Source organism: Littorina saxatilis, linkage group LG7 (genome assembly GCF_037325665.1).
Source record: "Littorina saxatilis isolate snail1 linkage group LG7, US_GU_Lsax_2.0, whole genome shotgun sequence".
Taxonomy (NCBI): Eukaryota; Metazoa; Mollusca; class Gastropoda; order Littorinimorpha; family Littorinidae; genus Littorina; species Littorina saxatilis.
The window spans coordinates 43,602,196-43,620,913 of NC_090251.1; the positions used below are offsets into that span (position 1 = coordinate 43,602,196).

The following is an 18,718-nucleotide window of genomic DNA, read 5'->3' on the forward strand; positions in this document are numbered from 1 at the left end:
GTTTAAAAAATTATATCTACAGTTAAATTTTAGTAGTTTATTCAGAAGTGATTTCTGTCTAAAGTCTGATATCCAATAATGATATTCACATTTAATTTATCTTCTAAATGAACATGTAATGACCTTTTTCAGCTCATATCTTGACTTGACAATTCTTGGAATGAAAATGTTATGTCAAGTCACTTTAGCTTACTCTTTCTCAGGGGTGGAATGGTCGTGTGCATGGATAACAATGTATTTTCATTGTGCACAATACACTTCAAGGCTGCTGATTGTTGGCTGTAAAATGTTTCATCCTCTGTAGACAATCATAAGTTGAGTACAAGGCTGGTAATTTTCATCTGTCCAAATTTTTAGTTAAGAGGAATGTTTTAGAACTGTTGAGCTAACCACTTATCAACAGCAGGTAAAGTGACAAACCAAGATTAGAGAGAGAGAGAGAGAGAGAGAGAGAGAGAGAGAGAGAGAGAAAGCTACATTTGAAGAGTGGACACGCAATAACTGAGTGACACACACACATACACACTCACAGCCAACAATAAAAATATGTTTTCTTTCATTTTAATCAACTTTCAAAATGTTATCCTTTAGTATGAGGGTGAGGATGATGTGAAAGTTAAACAAAGGGCAATTCTTAAAGTGAAATCAGTTTCAAGGTTCTCATACTATTTGTTTTCATTCTGATCTGGACAGAGACAAAAAATCACACACACAACCACACGCAGCAACATACATTTTAACCCAATGTCGCACAACAAACACTGTGGAACAGCATCAAATAAAATTAAAAAAACAGAAATTCTATTCCTCTCATCAGTATATCCTTTAAAAGATCTACAATGACTTCTTATCTTGAGGAGGTTCAAATTCAAGGTCCTACCACAGTGTAGCATTAAACATATTTTTTGCCTGAAAGTCACCTTTCACATTCATCAGTACACACAAATCCAGCTTTGTTATCAGACTCCAGAGGACAATAGGTCAGTTGGACCCGGATTGACAATATTGAAAGATCCAAATGTCCTGGCTACAACAAAACAATAGCTACAAAGTTCTCATCAAAAAGTGTGCACCTGTTCACAAAGAAACACAACCACTGAAACCTACAAAGAAACGATTGACAATTTGTCCGATCAGTAGGACAAATTTTCAGTCAGAAGACCTCCTACATATCAAAGCAATATCAACCGGCCAGGCCAGGGGTCAGACCACTGCGTCAAATAAAAAAAAGTATGCGTCAGCGACCGAAACCTTTGAACAACATTGCAAATCCATTAAGTGAGAGTTCCTCTCTGCTCACTCACCATTGAGGAACACTACTCCAAACTTGTCAAGCTTTAGAAAAACTTGCACAACTGCCATTTCACAAATGTCATATTTTGTCAATTCTCACTGCATCCACCGGCCCCCTGTGCTAGAAATGCCATCCTCAGCTGTATGCCAGACGGAAGTTGCGTTCTTGCTCCTTCTTTTCGCTCTCCATCACTTTCGACAGGTCTTCCACACGTCGATTCAAGTTGCCTGCAACAGGGGCACAAGTATGAGAAGGTCCGTTACACACTTAAATACTATTTTATCCTACATACGTGAGAGAGACACCCGTGAGATAATAATCGTTCAAATCACACGTGTGTATATCATGTAAATGAGGTCATGTCAAGCAAGTCTGGCAGGGACCTGTTTTTTCACTGCTTATGATGCCAAAGTCACAGAGACAAACGTCATTATAGAAGAAAACAAGAAGAGCAAACGCTCGATCGAGTCACTTTCGCAGTTCTGAATATTATATGAGGCATCAGATGGACAGGAAGAAATTGCTATTCACAACACAATGAGTCACGTTCACATAAAATTTGAGCCCGGTCACTTTTATAGTTTCCGAGAAAAGCCCAACGTTAAGTTGTGTGTTGCCGAACAGAAAAGGCTAGTTATCTCCCTTGTTTTTCTGATAACGTTCGTAAAAGGCTACAGATGTAAATACTTTGATGTAAAGAATAATCCTACAAAGTTTCAATCACATCCGATGAACTTTGTCAAAGATATAAAATGTCTAATTTTTCCTTTGACGCTGACCTGTGACCTTGAAAAAGGTCAAAGGTCAACGAAACCATCGTTAAAGTGTAGAGGTCATTGGAGGTCACGACTAAACAAAATATGAGCCCGATCGCTTTGATAGTTTCCGAGAAAGATATAAAATGTCTAATTTTTCCTTTGACGCTGACCTGTGACCTTGAAAAAGGTCAAAGGTCAACGAAACCATCGTTAAAGTGTAGAGGTCATTGGAGGTCACGACTAAACAAAATATGAGCCCGATCGCTTTGATAGTTTCCGAGAAAAGTCCAACGTTAAGGTGGTGTCTACGGACGGCCGGCCGGACGGCCGGCCGGACAGACTAACACTGACCGATTACATAGAGTCACTTTTTCTCAAGTGACTCAAAAAACAACTCGTGTAAATCTGGTAGGACACAGCAAGCCATGTAGTATTCTCTGTGTAGAACATGGGAACCGGATTAAATGATTTAAATGAAAAGTGAAATAGCCCAAAAGTGACATAAAAAACTCAAAACGAAATTCTGGATTTGACCATGTTTTCCTTCTATAATTCCGAAAATAACTCGGTCGCGTTTGTATGGATAGGATTAATATTATGAAACAACGAATACCCTTGCTCTTAGTGGGACAAACATGCCACGGGCCAGTCACTAGCGAGGGGTGTGTCTGAAGCAGGTGGACAAGGAGAATGTGTGGATTTATTTGTCCCACTAAAAGTAAGGGTATTCACTCTTTCACAACCTATACAAACCCAACAAAGTTATTTCCAAACATTGTCTTTTGTACCTTTGAAACTCACAAAGAAGTCAGATGTTAGCCCCAAATCAGAAAATGTTCAATCTCATGTGTGATTGAGAGATTTTGATGCTCTCAATTCTTTGAGTTCACACAAACAACAACAAGAAAAGAACAAGAACAGATAACTGAAATGAATCCTACCTGTCTGTCGATCAACCCACATTAAGGAATCCATGTGAGCATTGAGAATCTTGGTGATCTGTTGAACCTAGGGACACAGAAACAGTCAATGTTGACACACATTCATTATTGATCAAAGCAAATATTAACCCACTTCTTCTGCTTGTCGTTAGCCTTTACACTTGGGAGTCCAGCTCTGGATATAAAGCTGGTATAATAACCCACTGAAAATCGATATATCTTCTCCAATTTCTGCTTTTCATGTGTGACATGTTGACCAGCCTACTGGATAGCTCACCCCAAATGCCTGCTCATAAAATAGGAATGCAAAGACAGTTTAATCTCAACCATGCTTTCTGGGTTGAACAAAACCCAGACTCACAAAAGTGTCTGTATATATATATGAAACTATCTGGAATTTTTCTTGAGACTTCACGTGATCCCCAAACACTTGTATATATATAGAATATTCCAAATTACCACGTCTCAAATGGTTTTGTCGGTAAACAAATAAACATTGACATAATTTGATGTACACTGTCTAGATGAAGAGCGACATGTACTACCCTGATGGAATTTTGGAAGGAATTTGTCAGTCTTTATCTCAATTTGATTTTGGCGGGGGTCATGTACCCCTCATACTGTACAGGCAGTAAAAGATTACCATTATTTGGATAGCTCATGCAGGACCGATACTTTTAAAGTTGAATCCTTCTTTACAACCTATAGTTCATACACAACGACATCATTCAAACTGTGAGTTGTTTTTATGTTTCTTGCATTTGAATTGTAAAGTACGTGGAGCTGTTATCAGAACTTGCACTACAGAAAAGGGATTGATTATTATTATTATTCAAAACACGATACAGTGAACTTTAAGGTGTCTAACTTTCTACAAACATCAATAAAACAGCAAACACTTTATTCACCGGGTCTTCTGGGTCGGGTTTGGTGTTGCCGGAGTTGAGACGATCGATAATCTCTTTCAGGTCCTGTCCCATGCGCTTCAGCTGAGCATCCAGGCTTTCTGCCAGCTGGTATCTGCAAAAACAAACAAAATATGCTGACATGTTTACAGCCAACATTTCAGGCTACACAAAGACATGAGCTCATCAACTGCACTTGCATCTTATTCTTCTAGCATCCCACAGGTTTTGCAATACCTGCAAGAACTTTCAGATTTTCAATGTCGTATGTGTTATGAATTTAATTACATGTGTATGTTTGGGTGTGTATGATTTGAGTGGATGCCTTTTTAACCCCAAAATCAGACTGAATTCCCAACCTTTTGAAATAAAATATACAGCATTGGGTTTTTTTCATTTTAACATTGATAACAATAATAATAATAATAGAACATTGATATAGCACTTCTCTACAGCTCAAAATACTTTACAAAGGCTCAGAGGGAAAAAGAAGAAAATACAGTGGAACCCCCCTTTTAAGACCCTGTTTTTTTCAGACTTTCTGTTTACAACCTCTGTAATTGTACCCCCATTTTAAGACTCCCTCCTTTTTAAGACCCGATTTTTTCAGATTTTTGGAGGTCTTAAAAAAGGGGGGTTCCACTGTATACAAATAACTACAATGGCTTGAAACCAACACTGACGTGTGCTCTCTCTCCAGGTCGGCGTGTTGCTGGTAGGAGATAGCGGGCATGGCTTCCAGTGCAGCGTCCAGTGGGGTCAGCATTTCAGCCAGCTCTCGCTGCTGGCTGTGCACAAAGTCCAGCTCGTGGTCCAGCTTCTGCTGCTCCAGCTTCACTCTCTCCAGGTCCGAGTTGAGCTGCACCGTCTGCAAACAGCCAATGCAGGGTTACTTTCATGAATTACGGTGGTAGTGTGTGTTGAGAGGGGGAAGCCAACATCCTGCACTTTGACCTGGAGTGCCCTGTCATTACCTACATCAAAAACCAGGGAGTCTTAAGCCTACATCCTGCACTTTGACCTGGAGTGCCCTGTCATTACCTACATCAAAAACCAGGGAGTCTTAAGCCTACATCCTGCACTTTGACCTGGAGTGCCCTGTCATTACCTACATCAAAAACCAGGGAGTCTTAAGCCTACATCCTGCACTTTGACCTGGAGTGCCCTGTCATTACCTACATCAAAAACCAGGGAGTCTTAAGCCTACATCCTGCACTTTGACCTGGAGTGCCCTGTCATTACCTACATCAAAAACCAGGGGGTCTTAAGCCTACATCCTGCACTTTGACCTGGAGTGCCCTGTCATTACCTACATCAAAAACCAGGGGGTCTTAAGCCTACATCCTGCACTTTGACCTGGAGTGCCCTGTCATTATCTACATCAAAAACCAGGGAGTCTTAAGCCTACATCCTGCACTTTGACCTGGAGTGCCCTGTCATTATCTACATCAAAAACCAGGGAGTCTTAAGCCTACATCCTGCACTTTGACCTGGAGTGCCCTGTCATTACCTACATCAAAAACCAGGGAGTCTTAAGCCTACATCCTGCACTTTGACCTGGAGTGCCCTGTCATTATCTACATCAAAAACCAGGGTGTCTTAAGCCTACATCCTGCACTTTGACCTGGAGTGCCCTGTCATTATCTACATCAAAAACCAGGGTGTCTTAAGCCTACATCCTGCACTTTGACCTGGAGTGCCCTGTCATTACCTACATCAAAAACCAGGGTGTCTTAAGCCTACATCCTGCACTTTGACCTGGAGTGCCCTGTCATTACCTACATCAAAAACCAGGGTGTCTTAAGCCTACATCCTGCACTTTGACCTGGAGTGCCCTGTCATTATCTACATCAAAAACCAGGGGGTCTTAAGCCTACATCCTGCACTTTGACCTGGAGTGCCCTGTCATTACCTACATCAAAAACCAGGGGGTCTTAAGCCTACATCCTGCACTTTGACCTGGAGTGCCCTGTCATTACCTACATCAAAAACCAGGGGGTCTTAAGCCTACATCCTGCACTTTGACCTGGAGTGCCCTGTCATTACCTACATCAAAAACCAGGGGGTCTTAAAATCAGAGCATCACACATCCTAATCTTTGATCGGGAGTGCCCCATCTTCTTCTTCTTCTTCTTCGTTCATGGGCTCAGACTCCCACGTTCACTCATGTTTTTAGCACGAGTGGATTTTTACGTGTATGACCGTTTTCACACCGCCATTCAGGCAGCATACGCCGATTTCGGGGGAGGCATGCTGGGTATTTTCGTGTTTCTATAACCCACCAAACTCTGACATGGATTATAGAATCTTTTTCGTGCGCACTTGGTCTTGTGCTTGCGTGTACACACGAAGGGGGTTAAGTCACTAGCAGGTCTGCACATAAGTTGACCTGGGAGATCGGAAAAATCTCCACTCTTAACCCACCAGACGGCAGCGACCGGGATTCGAACTCACGACCTCCCGATTAGGAGGCCGATGTCTTACCACCGTGCCACTGCGCCCGTCAAGTGCCCTATCTAAAAATAGGGGGTCTTAAAATGGGGACAGTGTAAATCGGACACTTTAACCTGGAGCGCCCTGTCATTATCCACATCTAATATTAGGATGTCTTAACATTGGAGCACTGCACATCCTACGCTTTGACCCAGAGTGCCATATCATTACCCACGTCAAAAGCTAGGGGGTCTTAACATTGGAGCACTGCACATCCTACGCTTTGATCCAGAGTGCCATATCATTACCCACGTCAAAAGCTAGGGGGTCTTAACATTGGAGCACTGTACATCCTACACTTTGATCCAGAGTGCCATATCATTACCCACGTCAAAAGCTAGGGGGTCTTAACATTGGAGCACTGTACATCCTACACTTTGACCTGGCGTGCCCAGACATTACCCATCCCCGAAAGCTCTTGTACAGTGTCTCGCCACAGCAGTGCTTGAGCGACTCACCTTTTTTTTCCATTCTCAATAAGGAGTCTGTGTCAGGCATTGACCTGTGTGGCCTGCAGCAGAAAGAGTGATTGAACGACTCACCTTTTCTCCGTTTTCAATGACGAGTCTGTGTCAGGCGTTAACCTGTGTGGCCTGCAGCAGAAATTGTACTTGAACGACTCACCTTTTCTTCGTTCTCAATGACGAGTCTGTCCCAGGCGTTAACCTGCGTGGCCTGCAGCAGAAATTGTGCTTGAACGACTCACCTTTTCTCCGTTCTCAATGACAAGTCTGTCCCAGGCGTTAACCTGTGTGGCCTGCAGCAGAAATTGTACTTGAACGACTCACCTTTTCTCCGTTCTCAATGACAAGTCTGTCCCAGGCGTTAACCTGTGTGGCCTACAGCAGAAATTGTGCTTGAACGACTCACCTTTTCTCTGTTCTCAATGACGAGTCTGTCCCAGACGTTAACCTGTGTGGCCTGCAGCAGAAAGAGTGCTTGAACGACTCACCTTTTCTCCGTTCTCAATGACAAGCCTGTCCCAGGCGTTAACCTGTGTGGCCTGCAGCAGAAAGAGTGCTTGAACGATTCACCTTTTCTCCGTTCTCAATGACAAATCTGTCCCAGACGTTAACCTGTGTGGCCTGCAGCAAAAAGAGTGCTTGAACGACTCACCTTTTCTCTGTTCTCAATGACGAGTCTGTCCCAGGCGTTAACCTGCGTGGCCTGCAGCAGAAAGAGTGCTTGAACGACTCACCTTTTCTCCGTTCTCAATGATGAGTCTGTCCCAGGCGTTAACCTGCGTGGCCTGCAGCAGAAAGAGTGCTTGAACGACTCACCTTTTCTCCGTTCTCAATGACGAGTCTGTCCCAGGCGTTAACCTGCGTGGCCTGCAGCAGAAAGAGTGCTTGAACGACTCACCTTTTCTCTGTTCTCAATGATGAGTCTGTCCCAGGCGTTAACCTGCGTGGCCTGCAGCAGAAAGAGTGCTTGAACGACTCACCTTTTCTCCGTTCTCAATGACGAGTCTGTCCCAGGCGTTGACCTGTGTGGCCTGCAGCAGAAAGTTGCGCTCCTGTTCCTCCAGCTCCGACATCCACTTGTTGGTCTCTTCTTCCAGTTGTTTGTACGTCATCTGCCGTCCTGGTTTAGCCCCCAGCGCAGCCACTGCTGCTGTTGGTCCTGCTGCTGATGTGGGGTTGGTAGCAAGGCTGTGAAGAAAGCCATGTATCTATATATAATATAGCCTGAACAGTTTTACAAATATTTCTAAAAGACTAAGATCCAGCTATTTAACAGTTATGCCATTATATTAAACAGTCACCCAAGGCTTATTCTTCAGACTAACCTGCAAATGATAATTCACTCTGACCAGATCAGTTAAACTGTAAGGCATTGATTACGAGTGTTATTTTGTGGAAAAAAAAGCAATTATAATCTACAAATGCCCTCTCCTTCTTTTTGAGAATAAGCAAAGCAAAAAAGTATAATTTTTTTAAATCAATTGAAAAAAAAAAAAAAAAAAAAAACCCCCAGAAAATAGCCACTTATTCTGAAATTACCTTGGTGCAGAGGTGGTGAGTCCCATGAGAGAAAAGCCAGTTGAAGCGGTGCTGGCGGCGGCGGTGGTAGGCGCACCCAACTTCGGTGCACCCAGTGCCAGACCTAGGGTGGGTGCACTTGTACCCAGAGTAGCACCAGATGCTGGTGTGCTGGCACTTGCTGTACTGAATGCGAACCCTCCAGTATTTGCAGTGGTAGCGGTGGCGGCGGGGGGAGCTGCGGCACTGGGAGTAGAGAAGCTAAAAGCAGGGGGAGCAGAGGAGGCGGGGGCAGCGGAAGGTGCAGTTGCACCGAAAGAAAAACCACCCAGCGCACCTGCACCTTGTGTTGTCACTGCTGCTCCTATACCTAGTCCTATTAAAAAAAGAAAAGAACATTTGTTGTCAGGGCAGACACCACAGTGAAAAAAAGTGATTTTTTTGTTCCATGGTCATTCCCATTTTCTTTCTGATTCTGCATTTTGAACCTCTTCTGGTTATTCCGATGTATTTATTTTAGATCAGAATGAATCATAAACGGTCAAAACGGCTAAATAAACAATGTATGTGTATGCAATTATGTATTAAAAAACACAAAATAGCTAACAAAATGCGCATGTTTCGGAGTTGACTGTGAGTTAAAAAACATCGTCAACCGTGGTCACGTTTGTATGACTGGGAGGAGTTGTCTTTTCTTTGCGAAGTTGGTTGATGACGCGGACAACGGGAATTTCCGTTTACGGATTTTGCGCCGTTTGTAACAGCAACTAGAAGACATTCCAATGAGCCGAAGAGAACCGATGAAGATTCCGGAAGATTCCGTATGAACAGTTTTCGGTACTGACCAATCAAATCGCGGATATTAAACTTCGTTTATGCTCGGTCTAGGTTCGGTTCAATTCGGCCTTCCCAGAATGCAGTATTCTTGATTTCCGCTGCGATTTTTCTTGGATATCTTTCTTGAAACTTCAGTCAGTCACAAGTTTTGCCCCGAGTTCAGTGCTAGACATGCAAATGAGAAGAATATCGGGTAGATTCAGGTCAGTTACAGAGGCTCGCGTGACAGAAGTTTAAACAGAAAGTGCGAATCGATAGCGTCGTCTGCTATTGCTACGAATGAATCGGAAGAACAAGTGTGTGCATTTTCCTTCTTCGAGAAGGGAAATTGGCAGGAAACTATGCTTCTTCACTTGAGATGGGATGGAGCAAGAAATCACCATCGGTGGTGTACGTGTGAAGCATGTTTCCATGAGTGTTTTGAACCAGGACTTATTTTAGAGTTGCGGAGCGGACTGCCGCGACGGTAGATACGGACTACAAGGAGTTCGCCATCTCTGACAAGGAGAAGGCAGGCCTTATGGTAATCTTTTCTCCGGAAAAAAAGCAAAGCAAATAAACCGCTTACAAGAAGAACAATCAATACGAAAATGACTTTGTTCAACCATGGTGCAACACCATGCATCTCCGGGGAAGTCTGGTGCAGTTGCATACTAGCCCAAGGAGAGCAGGGAAGATGCCAAGCAGCAAATGAGCTGGTTCGGTATGTATTTGTTTTCTTCTTTTAAAAAATATATTAGTTAATACAATTTGTTGGTTATGTGTGCGGCTCTGGCTCTGTGTTTGTGTGTGTGTGATTGTTGTGTTGAAGTACAGAATCAAAGTAACAACATCCTGATGCAAAGAAACTGAATAGGATGCACAGTCTGTTATGGGTTGCTACTGTGAAGCTTGGTGGTCACCAGGTTTGTCAGTGTTGGGGCAAAAACATCTGTTCTTTGCTCATTTATTTTCTCAAGTATATATAGCTTCCTCCTGTGATCACAGTTTTATTATAGCATAAACAAACATGCATTCGCATGTCCCAGTGAGTGAACATTGCTTCTGGTCATACTTCCCATAATTTATTAAGGTTTCTGCATGCGATGGATGTGCAATTGCTGTAAACCAGACCATTCACTAGCTCTCAACCGCCTCAGCACCATTCACATGATTATTCAACAGCTATTCATCACTGCTTGACTGTCAGCACTTACATACGCATGCACACAAATAGCATCTTATTACATAACAATACCTTTTTCAAATGTGTGTGTGTGTGTGTGTGTGTGTGGGGGGGGGGGGGTATAAATGTGAATAGCAGTATTTCGGTTTTTCTTAGACATATTAATTTAGAATTTATGTTTGTCTCTACAGATGCAGAGGTGGAAGCTGGAGAGGAGCTTCCGAAGTGCCCATGGCATTGCAAGGCAATTCACAGAAATCAACCCAAATATTGTTATAAAAAATAAAGGACACTGTTAAACGACTCACTGACTATTCAATTCAAGTGGCATTGTATTAAAGTACACATAACAAGGTTCAAAACAAAATTCCATGCAGTTTTATAAAAGCCTTACTATTTTGAAAATGTGCCGTTTGGCGGCCATCTTGGATTGCTACCATGGCAACCGACTGTGCACATTTTTTTTTTAATATTTTCTCAGAAGATAGACTGAATACTTTAATTCTTAAAAAAAACTTAGACTCGAGTTATTAAACACAAAAAATCACTTTGAACACTGTTGTCTCCCCTTACACATTTCCACAATCAAAAATCTCAAATGTATACAGTGAAACCCCCCTTTTAAGACCTTAAAAAATCTGAGCAAATTAGGCCTTTGTGTTCCATGACAAGAAAAATGTGGCATCTGTGTACAGGTGAACCTGTCTAAAACAACCACATAGGGGACTAATTGCTACAGGGTGGTTATGGACAGGGTCCCCTTTTGGTGCACATCCCCATTATTTTCAACGCTCCACCATACATATCATACTTTACATTACACACAAACACCCACAAAGTCACAAAAAATCCTTCTGATTCCAGTTTTCCACAGTCATTCAATGTTTTCAGCAGCAGCAATAAAGCTGGACTTTCGTCCGCACCACAAACACTAATTGTTCTGCTGATTGTTCTACTGATGAGGCAAAATATGCCACAAAATTAGAACCATCCATTATCACCATTCTGTTACTATATATATATATTTATATGTTTCTCTAAACATACTGTGTATTTATCCGAACTTTTCAAGTGTGCTGACTTACAGATTAACGCACAAAAACGAACAACATTGCACAAAGGCAATTGTTATGCAGATGAGCTTGCATGAGACAGAAGATATAGACAGGAGAGAGACAGAAAGAGAGAGAGAAAGAAAGAGATCGGAGACATACAGACACAGACAGACAGACAGAGAGAGAGAGAGGGAAAGAGAGAAAGAGAGGGAAAGAGAGAGAGAACGAACGAACGAACGAACGAACTTTATTACTCAAGGATGGAGATTTTAGGCTGGAGGAGATTTTAGAGAGAGAAAGAGAGACAGAGTGGGAGAGAGTGAGAAAGAGAGATAGGGGTGGGTGGCTTGACACCAACGTACCCAGTTGAGGCTGTGTGGGATTGGTGGCAGGGCCTCCACCCAGCAGAGACATGAGCGATGACCCTGTGGTAGGGGTAGCTGTGACACAAGCAACAGATATAAACACATGCACTTCATGACTTATTATAGGTATGCAGTGCAGGGACAATGACAACAAGAAGAGCAAACGCTCGATCGAGTCACTTTCGCAGTTCTGAATATTATATGAGGCATCAGATGGACAGGAAGAAATTGTTATTAAAATGAGTCACGTTCACATAAAATTTGAGCCCGGTCACTTTTATAGTTTCCGAGAAAAGCCCAACGTTAAGTTGTGTGTTGCCGAACAGAAAAGGCTAGTTATCTCCCTTGTTTTTCTGATAACGTTCGTAAAAGGCTACAGATGTAAATACTTTGATGTAAAGAATAATCCTACAAAGTTTCAATCACATCCGATGAACTTTGTCAAAGATATAAAATGTCTAATTTTTCCTTTGACGCTGACCTGTGACCTTGAAAAAGGTCAAAGGTCAACGAAACCATCGTTAAAGTGTAGAGGTCATTGGAGGTCACGACTAAACAAAATATGAGCCCGATCGCTTTGATAGTTTCCGAGAAAAGTCCAACGTTAAGGTGGTGTCTACGGACGGCCGGCCGGCCGGCCGGCCGGACAGACTAACACTGACCGATTACATAGAGTCACTTTTTCTCAAGTGACTCAAAAACAATTGTGCATGCATTGCTGAGAACATGATATCTGGTTTTAAAAGCCAAAGAAACACAGTCCTTTCAATCACAGATAAATGGCGGGGATGTAGCTCAGTTGGTAGCGCGCTGGATTTGTATCCAGTTGGCCGCTGTCAGCGTGAGTTCGTCCCCACGTTCGGCGAGAGATTTATTTCTCAGAGTCAACTTTGTGTGCAGACTCTCCTCGGTGTCCGAACACCCCCGTGTGTACACGCAAGCACAAGACCAAGTGCGCACGAAAAAGATCCTGTATAAATCCATGTCAGAGTTCGGTGGGTTATAGAAACACGAAAATATCCAGCATGCTTCCTCCGAAAGCGGCGTATGGCTGCCTAAATGGCAGGGTAACAAGAAGAGCAAACGCTCGATCGAGTCACTTTCGCAGTTCTGAATATTATATGAGGCATCAGATGGACAGGAAGAAATTGCTATTCACAACACAATGAGTCACGTTCACATAAAATTTGAGCCCGGTCACTTTTATAGTTTCCGAGAAAAGCCCAACGTTAAGTTGTGTGTTGCCGAACAGAAAAGGCTAGTTATCTCCCTTGTTTTTCTGATAACGTTCGTAAAAGGCTACAGATGTAAATACTTTGATGTAAAGAATAATCCTACAAAGTTTCAATCACATCCGATGAACTTTGTCAAAGATATAAAATGTCTAATTTTTCCTTTGACGCTGACCTGTGACCTTGAAAAAGGTCAAAGGTCAACGAAACCATCGTTAAAGTGTAGAGGTCATTGGAGGTCACGACTAAACAAAATATGAGCCCGATCGCTTTGATAGTTTCCGAGAAAAGTCCAACGTTAAGGTGGTGTCTACGGACGGCCGGCCGGACGGCCGGCCGGACAGACTAACACTGACCGATTACATAGAGTCACTTTTTCTCAAGTGACTCAAAAACGGTCATACACGTAAAAGCCGTGGGAGTTTCAGCCCATGAACGAACAAACAAACAAATCACAGGTAAAAAAATAAAATAAAATAACAACACCAAAACAATGACACAAAAAGGTAAGCATTTTGTTCACTGGCGCTGGCAGCAAGTTTTCTGTTCAATACGCCCAAAACATTAATAAGCACTATGACTCACTGAGTGACCGACTACTCAAGTAGCGGTGTCACTAAAACTCGAAAAGACACGAAAAGACACGAAAAGACACGAAAAGTCCTGGTACATGTAACTGTTTTTGAGTCACTTGAGAAAAAGTGACTCTATGTAATCGGTCAGTGTTAGTCTGTCCGGCCGGCCGTCCGGCCGTCCGGCCGTCCGTAGACACCACCTTAACGTTGGTGTTGTGAATAGCAATTTCTTCCTGTCCATCTGATGCCTCATATAATATTCAGAACTGCGAAAGTGACTCGATCGAGCGTTTGCTCTTCTTGTTAGTCTAGTGTTTGTAGTTTATGTTGCCGATCGCTTTTATGTTTTGTGTAATGCCATTATCTGTTAACTAACAGTGTTGGTATTCGCTTGCCGTGTCCAGCCAGCTGCACACAATTCACAGTCTCCTTTGGGTGAATGAAGTCCTTATCTGTTTGAAGTGGGCGGTCATTTGTGAGAAGCTCGCCATAAACGGATAGCTTGGGCCTGGCGTGTGGTCAGTTGCGTAACTTTTATGAGTTACCCGGGGTAGCCGCTGATAACACGTTCGTGTGGGAATGTTTGATGCGCTCAGATCAAAGCCTCATTTAAGAGATAGCGAATTCCTTTGAATCTGATACGAGAAGCGTGTCAACTGGGCTCGAATGTTTTAGTCTTTACCCCCCCCCTCCCCCCTCCCTTCTTGTCTTTAACCAATGGAATGGCTTATCATAATTATTAGAATGTTGTGTTACTAATAGTTAGTGAGATTTGTAATTGGATGTGTGTGACTAGCTAAAGTTTACTAATGTATGTGCATGCTAGGGTGTGAAAGAGAACGGAGAGAACTTTGAGAACTTCAGAATAGTTTGGACGTATTTGGTTGTGAGATCCACTCCAATAAAGTGACACCAACATCAGCATCAAACAGGTGTGAGTGTGAGGAGGTGATTGTTACAAGAAGGTGTGAATGCACTGTGTGAGTGTCAGTGGTGAAAGGGTCAAAGGTGTGTTTTCGTGTATTTGTGCGTCTTTTCGTATCTATTTGCTGTCTTTTCGAGTTTTAGTGACACCCTCAAGTAGTGAGTCATAAAAGAAAAGCGAACAAACAAACAAAACCTGAAATAACCACACACACACAAAAACAACTACAACCATACAACGAAAAGAAGCATACGCAAATAATGATTTTCAAAAGATACAAAGAATCCGAAAAACTAGCAAGGCTTACCAACAGGTGTGGCGCCAAGCATTGTGCCCAGTGTAGGACCTGAACTTGCAGTGGTCTGCGTCGCACCTGACAAGCCACCACCACCACCGCCAAAAGAAAACCCAGTGGATGCTGCCGGTGTTGTTGTTGTAGTTGTTGTAGGTGCACCTCCACCACCACCTGTACACAGAGCAGTGATTCTGAAGGATTTATTGCACACAATTATAAATGCTACAGACCATAAAATTCTTTTTTTACAAGAAAGAAACGCTACAGAAAATAACACTCAAAATCAGAACAGTTAAAAAAAGTTACAGGCGTCAGAGCTTGATAAGTTGAAAGTCTGCTATTTCAGAGTCAAATAAATAAATTTCAACTTCCCCTTGTAAATGTGCATGCCTCACAGCCTGCCTGTATGATGGGCACCGTTGCATCTTTCAGTATAGATTAGGTTGCAATATAATAACATCAGAAGGACACACACGTATACAAAAAAAATGCACACACCAAAACCCAGTGCATTTTTATTCAACTGATCAAGCATATTCTCAAACTATCACCAAAAAACTTGTCAAGAAATCCCCTGACAGTAAACCATACTTTAACCCAACAGCAAGAAGAAAACAAACCCAGAAAAACCACTTACCAAAACTAAAGTTGAAACCTCCCATACCCGCAGCACCAGGGCCTGGTGCCTGAGCCTGAGTGGCCGGTGCATTGCCTGCACCGCCAAACGAAAAACCACCAGCACCACCAGCCGGTGCCTGTGCAGTAGTGGGGGCGGTGGCAGTGGGACCACCAAAGCTAAAGCCACCGCCCTGCCCCGCAGGCTGACCGGTGGCACCAAAGGAAAAACCACCACCACCACCAGTAGCCGGCTGAGCTGGGGCTGCGGCTGTACTGGCCGGTGTTCCAAATGCGAAACCGCCGGTGCCAGCCCCTGGAGCAGCAGATGCACCTGTATTGGTGCCACCGAAGGAGAAACCACCTGCCGTGGCTCCGGTGCCCGCAGATGGCTGTCCAAAGCTGAAGCCTGAACAAAAAAGTTATAGGCGATATTCAAGAACTGTCCATACACATACTTCAACTTACATTACAAAGTAACATGAGCGAGCTTCTAGTTCTATCAACAACGCATATTTCTGACATAGGTCTAACAGACATTTGTTTTAAAGTTATCATTATTAATAATAAAATATAATTACAGAGGATAATAATACGGTCATATTATTCTTGCTGAGAATAATATGAGAAACTCCTGCTGAATGTGAATGTGTTCAGAACACTTTAGCCATTCTCTTTTGTTTGCTTCAAACCCAAAGTGCATTTTTCTCATATTTTCGTTCAGGGATATAAACAAAACGGCTCCATGGCTTCTCTTTTTATGGACTGATAAGGCCATATCGAGAGCCAAAAACCTCTGTGAATGCTATTAACCCAAAGAGCACCTTGACTTCAATCCCACATGTCACAATATTCCATGTTATCATACTTAATAAACCAGTTATGTACAGAAGACTGTGAAATTGAGTTTAGACACAGGCTTTAGTTTTAATACAGTTGAACCCCCCTTTTAAGACCCCCCATTTTAAGACCTTGTTTTCTCAGATTTTTGGAGGTCTTAAAAGGGGGATTCCACCATACTATACCATTACCTGCGGTCTTGTTTTCTTCCCTCACTGTACCGAGTTCTACAAACCAGTCGCTCAAGATGTATAAAAATGAAACTTTCTTCTTATTCCAATTTTATTATTTCTTATTTATCCCCTGGTCAATCAGGTTACAGCCGTTCTTGGTGAGCTGCAGAAATAGTAGTAGATAGTATACAGTGTTGAATTTTGTGACCATCCGATTTAAGACTTCCCCATATTGAGATCTTGGCTTTCTGAGATTTTCAGTTCATAACGTCTTGAAATGTACTTCCATCTGAGGACTAAGTCTCTCTCAACTTTGAGTGTAATAGTATACCTGATTTTCTAAGACTGATAGCACTTTTTATAAAAATGTATAAAAGATAGACTGAGTTTACTTACCTCCTGGCTTCTGACCACCGGCACCACCAAACATGTTTTGTTTATATTTCACTTCAAACCAAAGTCTGCAAGTGCAAAAAGAGCTACAGCGTATGGCTAATCAATGTTCTGCGCAAAAAGCGTACAGTAACACCTCAGGAACCTGAAACAAAAGTGAGATGAAACTTGCAGTGTTTGTATCAATCATTCGTCTAAAGACATGCAATTGCAAAGTCATGAATTTTGTGGACACAAGTGAACAATCCTTTGACTTGTTTAAACACTTTGTCCGAATAATTGAATAACAACAGAACAAATACCCGTAACACTTACAATCCAAAATGTGACACCAAGTACGTTAAAGTATGTAGGCAAAACATTCTGAGAGTTTCAAAGCAATCCACCAAATCATTGCTGAAATAGTGCTTTTTGTCATGATACCCCTCAAAATTGATGAAAAAACTCTGATCGACACCTGCATCAGTAGGAATAGCATAGCATTAGCACACACAATACGTAAACTAGCCAAACAAAAAAACATGTCGATGATTTGACTTTCTTCTTGATGTAAAAGTTGCGAAGTTTCGCCTATTGTGATTTTTTCTGGTTTTTAATTGATCCCTTCCGTGTTTGTCTGGTCAATTTTGAGTGTACCCTTATTTGAGCGGCGGTCACGTGATCCCTGTTAGTGTTATGGAAATCTTTAATCCGAAAGGTGATCCAAATAGCCAAGTGAATGACCTTAACTGGCATAGAAAGTCTGAAGCAAATGACACAGGAATTAATGCTATAAGTATAATTTGGGTGTGAAATTTAGTTGTCGCAATAATGTTTGGCTAGGTTTAGTATTGAAATTTAAAATGAAACTGAAAGTGAAAGGTGCTGACACTTGAATGAATACACAGTTGAAGCACAACGTGAACATCTTGTAATATCACCCACTCAGAAGAAACATAAGTTAAAATTAAAACGATTTGAAAATAAAGTTGACTGCTACTGTCACTGTCACTTGTCAGCACTGCTGTGCTACTCTTACGTTTTCCGTGACCGGACATGTTATAATTGAATGGATCGGACGAACTTTTGGTTTCATGCCTGAATGTGTTTTACTGCTTATGTATCGAGCAGTTTTACAAGAAAAACTACTCTTTAGTTTAAACTAATTAACTATACAAAATAGCGACCGCAGACTGAGATTACGTCGTAGTTAGGAAATGAACACAGACTTGACACTGACAGAGATTCATTTGATTTCCCTGCAGAACCGTATGTTCCTCTCAAGGCTTTCTTTGACAATGAAAACTCAAACAACATGGGTAACCGAAACTGAGCGAGGGAAGTTTACTGGATGGGCTAATCTGGTTTTACCCAGAGAAAACTGGAACTCAACTAGTGGAAGTACATGAACTGATGAAGCCCTTTCATTTCCGTCATTTACATTTTGGATTTAAAACTCCTGTTACGGCATTCAACGATGTGACCACAAAGGTCGAACGTAACAACATTAATTAAAATTTTACTGCGTGTCGCTTCATTGAAATGTCACGAGAAAACAACATCATCCCACGAATCGCGTTCAAGCAACCTTACCTTCTTTTTCTTGTGTTTTAGCCGCCACCAGTGTGAGCGGAAGTTGATACAACATCCGGATAATGGATAAGTCGAAACAACATCCGGTTAACAAAAATTTCACTACCGGCTAAGAAACGAACTCGGATAGAAACTTTTACGCAATTTGTGTACCTGAATTATCGCAAGATTTGTGGGCGTGAAAACAAAATCTACGAGTTGGTTATAAAGACACTTATACAGCACCAAACAAAAATGACTAATTGGAAAGTCACCCGGCCTTGAAATATCAAGTTAGTCACTAGTTTGCACTGTCATTGTATG

The 18,718-nt window shown here is 42.1% G+C and overlaps 1 protein-coding gene across 1 annotated transcript; it reads right to left on the reverse strand.

Moving 5' to 3' along the window:
- Positions 1-545: 545 nt before the first annotated feature.
- On the reverse strand, positions 546-18,480 carry LOC138971536 (nuclear pore glycoprotein p62-like). Its single transcript, XM_070344282.1, has 11 exons — positions 18,416-18,480; positions 16,847-16,988; positions 15,460-15,846; positions 14,835-14,993; positions 11,793-11,870; positions 8,395-8,749; positions 7,836-8,043; positions 4,582-4,766; positions 3,902-4,013; positions 2,994-3,060; positions 546-1,521 (listed from the first exon to the last, which is right to left on the reverse strand). The coding sequence occupies exons 2-11, from the start codon at positions 16,878-16,880 to the stop codon at positions 1,430-1,432; spliced, it is 1,677 nt and encodes a 558-aa protein (XP_070200383.1). The 5' UTR covers positions 16,881-16,988; positions 18,416-18,480; the 3' UTR covers positions 546-1,429.
- Between the last annotated feature and the right edge of the window lie 238 nt (positions 18,481-18,718).

What these genes read in the sequence shown, in the direction of transcription:
- LOC138971536 (XM_070344282.1), bottom strand. Translation starts at nt 16,880, where the DNA reads ATGTTTGGTGGTGCCGGTGGTCAGAAGCCAGGAG. An exon ending in CGGTGGTCAGAAGCCAGGAG is followed by an intron (nt 15,847 to 16,846) that starts GTAAGTAAACTC and finishes TTTTTTGTTCAG; the next exon opens with GCTTCAGCTTTGGACAGCCA. An exon ending in GCTTGGCGCCACACCTGTTG is followed by an intron (nt 11,871 to 14,834) that starts GTAAGCCTTGCT and finishes CTTGTGTCACAG; the next exon opens with CTACCCCTACCACAGGGTCA.